We start from the raw sequence: 12,097 nt of genomic DNA, 5'->3' as shown, positions 1-12,097 counted from the left end.
ATGACCCTGGGGATGCTGCAACGGTCATAAGTGTGAAAAATGGTCATGTCACTTTTTTCAGTGTCGTAACTTTGAACGGTCACTAAGTGAATCATTGTAAGTCGAGGACTACCTGTACTTTATCATTTTTTTCCTTTTTTAGGGGGGGTGTCAAGTTTTTGACACGTTGCTGGGTGACATTGCCTTGTCCTAAAAGTGGTACAATGGATGAAAAGGTTGAAAAGCCCTGTTTTAGTATACTGGTACTATTTGGTTCAGAATATTTTTTTTCTTGTTTTCTTGCTCTAAAAACTGGGTGCGTCTTATGGTCAGGTGCGTCTTATGGTCCGAAAAATACGGTATATTGGCAAGATGTTAAAAGACAAATGGATTGACATGCATTTGGCTTTTAGGTATCATAGCAAATATAGAACAGATGTAAAAGCTATTTAAAAGTGGACACCCATGGAAAACCAAGTACAACAATTTAGAGAAGAAGCCTGAACCACAAACTCTTAATCACTTTACAGGCAGTTGTTTTGTGAGTTTACAGAATCTATACTGTGTTCCATAGAAGATGGTTACCTTCAGGTACTTTGAGGGTCTTTTTGTTCTGCTCACACCAGCCAAGGGGATGCAAATCGGCTGTCATGACATCACACCAGAAATCAGCTTTGCGGTCTTCTCCATAACCATCATAGCGCAAAAGTAGTAACTGCCCACAAGTGGTGATGATTGTGGCAATCCAGTAAGTGTCAGGGCCAGGTTTGATAGCAACCTCCAATTTCATGCCTGGTGTAAATCCATTTTGTGGGCTAGTATCCACCTAAAAGGGGAAAGGGGGGAGAAATAATCAAGTAAGCAATTTTAATACTGTAACTTTATAAAATATTTGGCACAAGTTAGGGATTTCTGTTGATAACTGGGCAATATGGAAGGTAATGAATTAACATTTCTGGGTTAGTCAATTAAAATAATAATGGAAAAATATTACGATCAGATTCGGATACAGTTTTAAGGTTACGATGGTAATAATCTACATCAGACCAGGTATTTCTCCCCCCCCCCAAAAAAAAGATCAACAGAGCAATGCATTTAGAATTAGTTAATTCACGACAATCTAGAAGCGCAGATTACAAACTTTAGTGTATAAACCCCTATTTTTTGCTCCCAGGTTGTGCTACTGAAATCTACACAACTGATAATTACATCTATTTTTGTACTTATAAACACAAAAAAACCTAAGTGACCTTACCAAGAATCTCAAACAATAAAACCTTCAGGTTAAAAAAAAGAGCCCTGGCTTGATCCATGATATGATGCTAAAATACAGCAATAAATTATTTTTAATTATATCATACTGTATCACATATCATAATGAAAGCAAATTACACAATATGAGTAATCCAAATATCTGAATCATATTTGTTCAGTTTTTATTATAGGAATGATATACGGTATGTATCTCATAATAAGATACATAGATCTTCATTCCCATTCTATTCTGCAATACATAATTCTGACACTAAAAATAAACAAAAATTCTAAGATATTTTTTATATAAAGTGAATTCTGAATCACTGCTCTTCAAAACAACTCAGAATCATTCCCACTTCTATATTAATTACAACTCTGTACAGAACAATTCTTGACAACTCAAATGACAATAGTGTACATATAAAGTCTAATTAGGTTGCTTGTGAGTAGGAAAAATAATTTTGAAATCACTTTTATTGAATAAACTTTACTCATAGTTTTTAAAATTGAATAATGTTTTTATTGAATAAGCTTTACTCATACAAAAATGTATTTCAAATGGGAAATGAAGCAGAATTAGATTGTCTCACTCAGATACAAATGGAAAGTTACATAAATACACAGTCCTAGATGAGCAGATAAATCAAGGCAGAACTTGGGAGAAGGGATTCTAATTAATAATTAATAGACTAAGAAAAGTAAACAAACAATAGAATACATGCAGGATTAAGAACAAGAATAAGACATCTTAACTCGATACGTGTCTTACTATACAAATAAAAGTATGACTATTCCAGGAACCAATATATTCAAAGCTTTCTCTTTACTGTTCCAATAGCACCCTCTCATGGCAATCTAGTAAGACTACAGTAGTACAAGGTGATCCAATTTCTTATACAATCCCATCTGTGACACTACAGAAATAAGTCCTACTAAATTCTTGGATCTTGCCTCCAGGTTCTCTGCATTCTCAACCTTTAATTAATGAAGTACACTAGCTTATGACAGAAAAACTCTGTACTTGACCAAAGGCAGTTATAGTAACAATATTATTTGGGGGGGGGAAGAAATTAAATTGATAAACTTTATACCAGAAGATAATGAAATCTATGTACTCAATTGTGAAATGGATGCACAAATATATATTTATACAATAGACCCAATATTTTTCTCATTTTCATGTACAATATTTTGTATTTTTATACCTGTTCATTCATGGAATAAACCTCTTTATGCAGAAAAGGAATAAGAAATAGTAAGCCATGCATGAGATTGAAAAAGAGAGGGGAAAAATAGCTAAAACTAGCTTATACTAACATAATTAACTATACATCTCCAGGCCTTTATATCACTGGGGGGGGGGGAGAAATCCTGATACCACTACATTCATTGCTTTTTATTCTTTGAACTTCTCTCCTTTCTCTTTTTGAGAATACCGTATATACTTGAGTATAAGCCGACTCGAGTATAAGCCGAGACCCCCAATTTCACCCCCAAAAACTGGAAAAAGTTATTGACTCGAGTATAAGCCGATCCGCCGTTCTGCAAGCCTCTGCCGCCAGCAGAGGCTCGATCCGCCATTTTGCAAGCCTGAATACACAGGAATACCCTGTGTGGCCGCGGCTCGTCGGCAGGTCTCCGTTCCTCCTGCCGACCTTTGGGGAGGTTTGGGCGCCTCCCCAAACCTCCCCAAACCTCGGCAGGTCTCCGTTCCTCCTGCCGACCTTTGGGGAGGTTTGGGCGCCTCCCCAAACCTCCCCAAACCTCGGCAGGTCTCCGTTCCTCCGCGCAGACCTGCCGACCTTTGGGGAGGTTTGGGCGCCTCCCCAAACCTCGGCAGGTCTCCGTTCCTCCTGCCGACCTTTGGGGAGGTTTGGGCGCCTCCCCAAACCTCCCCAAACCTCGGCAGGTCTCCGTTCCTCCTGCCGACCTTTGGGGAGGTTTGGGCGCATCCCCAAACCTCCCCAAACCTCTGCAGGTCTCCGTTCCTCCGCGCAGACCTGCCGACCTTTGGGGAGGTTTGGGCGCCTCCCCAAACCTCCCCAAACCTCGGCAGGTCTCCGTTCCTCCTGCCGACCTTTGGGGAGGTTTGGGCGCCTCCCCAAACCTCCCCAAACCTCGGCAGGTCTCCGTTCCTCCTGCCGACCTTTGGGGAGGTTTGGGCGCCTCCCCAAACCTCCCCAAACCTCGGCAGGTCTCCGTTCCTCCTGCCGACCTTTGGGGAGGTTTGGGCGCCTCCCCAAACCTCGGCAGGTCTCCGTTCCTCCTGCCGACCTTTGGGGAGGTTTGGGCGCCTCCCCAAACCTCCCCAAACCTCGGCAGGTCTCCGTTCCTCCTGCCGACCTTTGGGGAGGTTTGGGCGCCTCCCCAAACCTCCCCAAACCTCGGCAGGTCTCCGTTCCTCCTGCCGACCTTTGGGGAGGTTTGGGCGCCTCCCCAAACCTCGGCAGGTCTCCGTTCCTCCGCGCAGACCTGCCGACGTTTGGGAAGGTTTGGGCGCCTCCCCAAACCTCCCCAGGTCTCCGTTCCTGTTTGGGGAGGTTTGGGCGCCTCCCCAAACCTCCCCAAACCTCGGCAGGTCTCCGTTCTTCCTGCCGACCTTTGGGGAGGTTTGGGCGCCTCCCCAAACCTCCCCAAACCTCGGCAGGTCTCCGTTCCTGTTTGGGGAGGTTTGGGCGCCTCCCCAAACCTCCCCAAACCTCGGCAGGTCTCCGTTCCTCCGCGCAGACCTGCCGACGTTTGGGGAGGTTTGGGCGCCTCCCCAAACCTCCCCAAACCTCGGCAGGTCTCCGTTCCTGTTTGGGGAGGTTTGGGCACCTCCCCAAACCTCGGCAGGTCTCCGTTCCTCCGCGCAGACCTGCCGACCTTTGGGGAGGTTTGGGCGCCTCCCCAAACCTCCCCAAACCTCGGCAGGTCTCCGTTCCTGTTTGGGGAGGTTTGGGCGCCTCCCCAAACCTCCCCAAACCTCGGCAGGTCTCCGTTCCTCCGCGCAGACCTGCCGACGTTTGGGGAGGTTTGGGCGCCTCCCCAAACCTCCCCAAACCTCGGCAGGTCTCCGTTCCTGTTTGGGGAGGTTTGGGCGCCTCCCCAAACCTCCCCAAACCTCGGCAGGTCTCCGTTCCTCCGCGCAGACCTGCCGACCTTTGGGGAGGTTTGGGCGCCTCCCCAAACGTCCCCAAACCTCGGCAGGTCTCCGTTCCTGTTTGGGGAGGTTTGGGCGCCTCCCCAAACGTCCCCAAACCTCGGCAGGTCTCCGTTCCTGTTTGGGGAGGTTTGGGCGCCTCCCCAAACCTCCCCAAACCTCGGCAGGTCTCCGTTCCTCCGCGCAGACCTGCCGACCTTTGGGGAGGTTTGGGCGCCTCCCCAAACGTCCCCAAACCTCGGCAGGTCTCCGTTCCTGTTTGGGGAGGTTTGGGCGCCTCCCCAAACGTCCCCAAACCTCGGCAGGTCTCCGTTCCTCCGCGCAGACCTGCCGACCTTTGGGGATGTTTGGGCGCCTCCCCAAACGTCCCCAAACCTCGGCAGGTCTCCGTTCCTGTTTGGGGAGGTTTGGGCGCCTCCCCAAACCTCCCCAAACCTCGGCAGGTCTCCGTTCCTCCGTGCAGACCTGCCGACCTTTGGGGAGGTTTGGGCGCCTCCCCAAACGTCCCCAAACCTCGGCAGGTCTCCGTTCCTGTTTGGGGAGGTTTGGGCGCCTCCCCAAACCTCCCCAAACCTCGGCAGGTCTCCGTTCCTCCGCGCAGACCTGCCGACGTTTGGGGAGGTTTGGGCGCCTCCCCAAACCTCCCCAAACCTCGGCAGGTCTCCGTTCCTGTTTGGGGAGGTTTGGGCGCCTCCCCAAACCTCCCCAAACCTCGGCAGGTCTCCGTTCCTCCGCGCAGACCTGCCGACCTTTGGGGAGGTTTGGGCGCCTCCCCAAACCTCCCCAAACCTCGGCAGGTCTCCGTTCCTCCTGCCGACCTTTGGGGAGGTTTGGGCGCCTCCCCAAACCTCCCCAAACCTCGGCAGGTCTCCGTTCCTCCTGCCGACCTTTGGGGAGGTTTGGGCGCCTCCCCAAACCTCGGCAGGTCTCCGTTCCTCCTGCCGACCTTTGGGGAGGTTTGGGCGCCTCCCCAAACCTCGGCAGGTCTCCGTTCCTCCGCGCAGACCTGCCGACCTTTGGGGAGGTTTGGGCGCCTCCCCAAACCTCCCCAAACCTCGGCAGGTCTCCGTTCCTCCTGCCGACCTTTGGGGAGGTTTGGGCGCCTCCCCAAACCTCCCCAAACCTCGGCAGGTCTCCGTTCCTCCTGCCGACCTTTGGGGAGGTTTGGGCGCCTCCCCAAACCTCGGCAGGTCTCCGTTCCTCCTGCCGACCTTTGGGGAGGTTTGGGCGCCTCCCCAAACCTCGGCAGGTCTCCGTTCCTCCTGCCGACCTTTGGGAAGGTTTGGGCGCCTCCCCAAACCTCGGCAGGTCTCCGTTCCTCCGCACAGACCTGCCGACCTTTGGGGAGGTTTGGGCGCCTCCCCAAACCTCCCCAAACCTCGGCAGGTCTCCGTTCCTGTTTGGGGAGGTTTGGGCGCCTCCCCAAACCTCCCCAAACCTCCCCAAACCTCGGCAGGTCTCCGTTCCTCCGCGCAGACCTGCCGAGGTTTGGGGAGGTTTGGGGAGGCGCCCAAACCTCCCCAAAGGTCGGCAGGAAGAACGGAGACCTGCCGAGGTTTGGGGAGGTTTGGGGAGGCGCCCAAACCTCCCCAAAGGTCGGCAGGTCTGCGCGGAGGAACGGAGACCTGCCGAGGTTTGGGGAGGTTTGGGGAGGCGCCCAAACCTCCCCAAACAGGAACGGAGACCTGCCGAGGTTTGGGGAGGTTTGGGGAGGCGCCCAAACCTCCCCAAACGTCGGCAGGTCTGCGCGGAGGAACGGAGACCTGCCGAGGTTTGGGGAGGTTTGGGGAGGCGCCCAAACCTCCCCAAACAGGAACGGAGACCTGCCGAGGTTTGGGGACGTTTGGGGAGGCGCCCAAACCTCCCCAAAGGTCGGCAGGTCTGCACGGAGGAACGGAGACCTGCCGAGGTTTGGGGAGGTTTGGGGAGGCGCCCAAACCTCCCCAAACAGGAACGGAGACCTGCCGAGGTTTGGGGACGTTTGGGGAGGCGCCCAAACATCCCCAAAGGTCGGCAGGTCTGCGCGGAGGAACGGAGACCTGCCGAGGTTTGGGGACGTTTGGGGAGGCGCCCAAACCTCCCCAAACAGGAACGGAGACCTGCCGAGGTTTGGGGACGTTTGGGGAGGCGCCCAAACCTCCCCAAAGGTCGGCAGGTCTGCGCGGAGGAACGGAGACCTGCCGAGGTTTGGGGAGGTTTGGGGAGGCGCCCAAACCTCCCCAAACAGGAACGGAGACCTGCCGAGGTTTGGGGACGTTTGGGGAGGCGCCCAAACCTCCCCAAACAGGAACGGAGACCTGCCGAGGTTTGGGGACGTTTGGGGAGGCGCCCAAACCTCCCCAAAGGTCGGCAGGTCTGCGCGGAGGAACGGAGACCTGCCGAGGTTTGGGGAGGTTTGGGGAGGCGCCCAAACCTCCCCAAACAGGAACGGAGACCTGCCGAGGTTTGGGGAGGTTTGGGGAGGCGCCCAAACCTCCCCAAACGTCGGCAGGTCTGCGCGGAGGAACGGAGACCTGCCGAGGTTTGGGGAGGTTTGGGGAGGCGCCCAAACCTCCCCAAACAGGAACGGAGACCTGCCGAGGTTTGGGGAGGTTTGGGGAGGCGCCCAAACCTCCCCAAAGGTCGGCAGGTCTGCGCGGAGGAACGGAGACCTGCCGAGGTTTGGGGAGGTGCCCAAACCTCCCCAAACAGGAACGGAGACCTGCCGAGGTTTGGGGAGGTTTGGGGAGGCGCCCAAACCTCCCCAAACGTCGGCAGGTCTGCGCGGAGGAACGGAGACCTGCCGAGGTTTGGGGAGGTTTGGGGAGGCGCCCAAACCTCCCCAAACAGGAACGGAGACCTGCCGAGGTTTGGGGAGGTTTGGGGAGGCGCCCAAACCTCCCCAAAGGTCGGCAGGAAGAACGGAGACCTGCCGAGGTTTGGGGAGGTTTGGGGAGGCGCCCAAACCTCCCCAAACAGGAACGGAGACCTGGGGAGGTTTGGGGAGGCGCCCAAACCTTCCCAAACGTCGGCAGGTCTGCGCGGAGGAACGGAGACCTGCCGAGGTTTGGGGAGGCGCCCAAACCTCCCCAAAGGTCGGCAGGAGGAACGGAGACCTGCCGAGGTTTGGGGAGGTTTGGGGAGGCGCCCAAACCTCCCCAAAGGTCGGCAGGAGGAACGGAGACCTGCCGAGGTTTGGGGAGGTTTGGGGAGGCGCCCAAACCTCCCCAAAGGTCGGCAGGAGGAACGGAGACCTGCCGAGGTTTGGGGAGGTTTGGGGAGGCGCCCAAACCTCCCCAAACGTCGGCAGGTCTGCGCGGAGGAACGGAGACCTGCCGAGGTTTGGGGAGGCGCCCAAACCTCCCCAAACGTCGGCAGGTCTGCGCGGAGGAACGGAGACCTGCCGAGGTTTGGGGAGGCGCCCAAACCTCCCCAAACGTCGGCAAGTCTCCGTTTCTCCGCGCCCTGCCTGCCTGCTTCTTTCCGCTGTGGAAAGAAGCAGGCAGGCAAGGCGCGGAGTTTGGGGAGGTGCGCGCGCACCTCCCCAAACCTCGGCAGGTCTCGGACGGTGGTGGCTTGGGAGAGGTGCGGGCGATCCCGGAAGCACCAAAGCCTCGGCCGCGCACAAGTCCTCGGTAAGTTTTTTTTGTTGACTGGAGTATAAGCCGAAGTGGAATTTTTCAGCCCGAAAAGTGGGCTGAAAAATTCGGCTTATACTCAAGTATATACGGTATCATAAGCTCTAGTTTCTCTGTCTTTCTCTTTCTCACAATTCATTCACTTTTCTTTTAATATATTGTTTCATTCGTTCATCACATTTATACAGCTGCCAATCTCACAGAACATGACTCTTGGCAGCATACAATAAAAACAGACCATAAAAAGAAAAAAGTATTCCATAATTCCATGACGTCCTCATTCATTCTTTCTGTATGACCAAAGACCTTCCATTCCTAGTTGTTACTCATTTTTGTGGGCAATCTACACTTGTTCAGCATCCATTCATTCCTCACATTATCCCTTTCCTTACTGCACACACTTCTTAAATACCCCACTGCAGTCAACTTGCATTTCTCTGTCCATACTCAATTCTCACTTTCATACTACTAAGTAAATTCTAAGCTGTACAAATTCACTTACTTGTTCTAATTTTTGTTGTTAATGTATACATTGCAGTAATTCATTCTATTTGCCATATAACTCCCCCTCCAAAAACCCCCATCTCTAATATAAGCTGCAAGCATTCTTATACATTTATCCATAGATCTGCAAAACAACCCAGCGGACATTATACATTGTTTTACCCCTGCTCAACAGTGACTCATTCAATAGGCACTTCATTTATTCCTGCACATTCTTTACTTATGTATCTTAATTATTTGTTGCATTTAATAATGGGTCTTACATTTTATATTTGTATAAAACATTCTATAATTTAAGCCTATCAATAAATGTATAATAAACATTCTTACATCTATATATTTCTAAGTTACTTGCTGAACAAAAAATTCTGATTTATATACCTCCTGTCCAGCAGGAAGCTGGACTTCCCAAATTATCACATCTTGGTCGATATTGATCAAAATTCGGTCAAATGCCTCCCCAGAAATGTTTAACAGTTATTTTTTTCATTTATTCTTGATACCTTTCCTTCCTTTTGCTGAAGATAAAAATAACAGCATCCTACTAGTCATCTGGGACCAATGTATTCTTATGCATGCATTAAACATGTCACATAGCCATTTCCTAGGAAATCCACATCCGTATTTTAAAATCTCTTTAGTTACAGTGTCTATACATGTAACCTTACTATTTTTTCAATATTCTCACAACATTTACGTTTAATTTTTCACAATTTCAGGGATCATTTTACTATTTATAGCATTTGTTCCATTCTTCAACTTAACACTTCTATTCAAATCTCAGTTCTAATTATTACTGTTGTTCATATAAGGTATTTTATGAAAACAGTAACATGTACGGATCTGTTTTCATATCCACAAGTTATTAGATCCTTCCCAAAGATCTAGGATAATTACATATTGCCCTGATATATGTCCTGTCGTAACTAATAAAAAAAAATTAATTGAGAAGTTGAGATTTTATCTATTCTTATTGTGTCCAAGTGATTTTTCAGATCTTTTGGTATGGCACCAATCACACTATTATTGGCACCACTAATACTTTTTTCACATTTGTTTGATCTCTATTTGGAGATCTTTATGCTTCCCAATTTTTTCTAGTGATTTCTCACTGATGTATCTCCAGCTATTGCAATGCCAATTATCCATACTTGTTTCTTTGTAATTATAGTCACGTCTGGCTTGTTACAGGCTAAATATTTATCAGTTTGTATTTGGAAGTATCACCTTAATGACTTCACTCTTGATTACTTTTTCAGTGTTGTGATTCCAACAATTCTTTGCTGCTGGTAAGTTATCTTTATTGTTGTCATATTATTATTGTTGCAATATACACAACAACGTGAAATAACAACTGCCAGTTCTCTAGCTGTGCTGGCCTTCATACACACTGAGTTCTTCCCAAGAATCTAGAATGTCATAGCACACTCTCATAATATATAACATAAAATAACATAGAATAACAGGATTGGGAAACACTTTAAAGTCTTCTCCCCCTGCTTGAACAGAAGACTTTATACCATTCCAGATAAGAGATTATCCAATCTCTTCTGGAAAACTTCCAGTGATGGATCACCTAAACTTCTAGAGGCAAACATTCCACTGATTCAATTGTTCTCACTGTCAGAAAATTTATTCTTAATTTTAGGTTGGACCTCTCTTTAGTGATCTTCCACCTGTACTTCTTGTCCTGCCCTCAAGGTGATTTGGAGAATAGGTCAAACCCCTCTTCTCTATGACAGCCCCTTGAATACTGGAAAACTGCTATCATGTCTTCCCTAGTCCTTTTCGTTAGACTAGAAAGACATAGTTCACTCAATCTTTCATTGTACGGATTAGCCTCCAGATCCCTTATCATTTTTGTTGTTCTTCTCCGTACTATTTCTAGTCTTAACATCTTTTTTGTACCGTGGTGACCAGAACTGCAGTATAAAGCAGTACTATGACTTCACATGATCCTGATGCTATTCCTCCATTAATGCAGCCTATAACCTTATTGACTTTTTTGGCAGTTGCAGCGCACTGCTGGCTCTTATTTAACTGTTTGTCCACTAGGATATCTAGATCCCCCCCACAGATACTACTGTAGAGGCAGATACCACCTATTCTATACCTGTGCATTTGGGGGTTCTTTGCCTATTTTTGCCTATTTTTTGCCTTTACTTTTCTCACCATTGAAATGCATTTTGTTAAGACGGGGCCCTGTGTTCTGATCTTCAGTTTATCTTCCAAAGCTATTCCCCTCAGCTTGGTGTCATCCCCTCATCTAGATCATTTATAAAGATGTTGAGGAGTACTGGGCCTGAGACAGAACCTGGAGGTACCTCACTGAATGCTTCCTTCCATATAGATGTAGTTCCATTGAGGACTACACACTGAGTATGGTTGGTCAGCCAACTATGAATCCATCTGGTGGTAATGTTAACTACTCCACATTTTTCTAACTTACTAAAAAATAGGTTGTGGTCTACTTTGTCAAATGCCCTACTGAAATCCAAGTTTAAGTTCTGTTTTTAATTAAATTTACTCCGCTGGAAGCTCCTAGTTCAGGGGTAGGCAACCTTGGCTCTTTTAAGACACGTGGACTTCAGCTCCTAGAATTCCTGAGCCAGCCATGCTGTATCAGGAATTCTGGGAGTTGAAGTCCATGAATCCTAAAAGAGCCAAGGTTGCCTACCCCTGTCTTAGTTTAACACTTTCTATCAATTTCCAAACCAATTTTTATTTCTACTAAAAATTTACATATAAGATGCTTTTTACTGAATTTAAAAGAAAAATAGATATCTAAATTCAATTTTTACAGAATAATCTCATTTGTATTTGAAGTTTATCAACATACTAGTTAAATGTTAAGCATATTTGTCATAGGCACTAATTAATATACAATGGAACTTTATTAAGGTAAGCCCCCCCCAAAGATATACAAATAAATATCAATTATTTATAGTAACAGAAACAATGTTTCAAATTGCCTTAAATCAGGGATGTCAAACTCAATTTCATTGAGGGCCGCATCAGCATTGCGGTTGCCCTCGGGGGTGGGTGGGTGTGGCCTACTGGGTGGGCGTGGCTAGAGTGCATATGGCCTACTGGGTGGGCGTGGCCAGCTCTACATCGTTCGCATCAAGGGTGCCTATGGGGGCCTGGGCAGGAGTGGGACAGATCTGAGGGTCTCTGGCAGGAGGAGGGTCTCTGGGCCAGGGCCAAGGCAGTGGGGGCCGTTCCCTCACTGTTTCCAGGATGGCATGAAACCACTTCGTGGGCCGGATCTGGCCCCCGGGCCTTGTGTTTGACATGTCTGAAACGCAAATGCCGGACTGCCGCCACCTTTACTAGCCATTCCTGCGGGTGTGACACACACACACGCACGCACGAAGGGGAGAAACAACGCTGGACTGCCGCCACCTCTGCCAGCCCTGCAAGCCTCTGCCGCCCCGGCGTTGGTGGTCGAGCTCTTCGGAGCCGGCAGAGAATCTCCCGCAGGAGGAGGTCGCGGCTTTCTCTCTTGCTTCGGACTGCAAGGATTTAAACTCCAGGAACAAATCCCGATGGAAGTTTTTTTTAAAAAAAATACTCCTCCGGGTCGGACAGGGGACCC

The 12,097-nt window shown here is 49.1% G+C and overlaps 1 protein-coding gene across 2 annotated transcripts in view; it reads right to left on the bottom strand.

Annotated features, from left to right (window-relative positions):
- SFMBT1 (Scm like with four mbt domains 1) overlaps nt 1-12,097 on the bottom strand; it is a 117,700-nt gene that overhangs the window by 36,022 nt on the left and 69,581 nt on the right. For both annotated transcript variants that reach the window (XM_083355705.1, XM_083355704.1), the window contains exon 4: nt 565-805. In XM_083355705.1, coding sequence (XP_083211831.1) covers nt 565-805 — 241 coding nt within the window. The remainder of the gene's footprint in view (nt 1-564; nt 806-12,097) is intronic.

This window comes from Vipera ursinii (assembly GCF_947247035.1).
Source record: "Vipera ursinii genome assembly, chromosome: 2".
Lineage (NCBI taxonomy): Eukaryota > Metazoa > Chordata > Lepidosauria > Squamata > Viperidae > Vipera > Vipera ursinii.
This window is presented reverse-complemented; position numbering and strand designations above follow the sequence as displayed.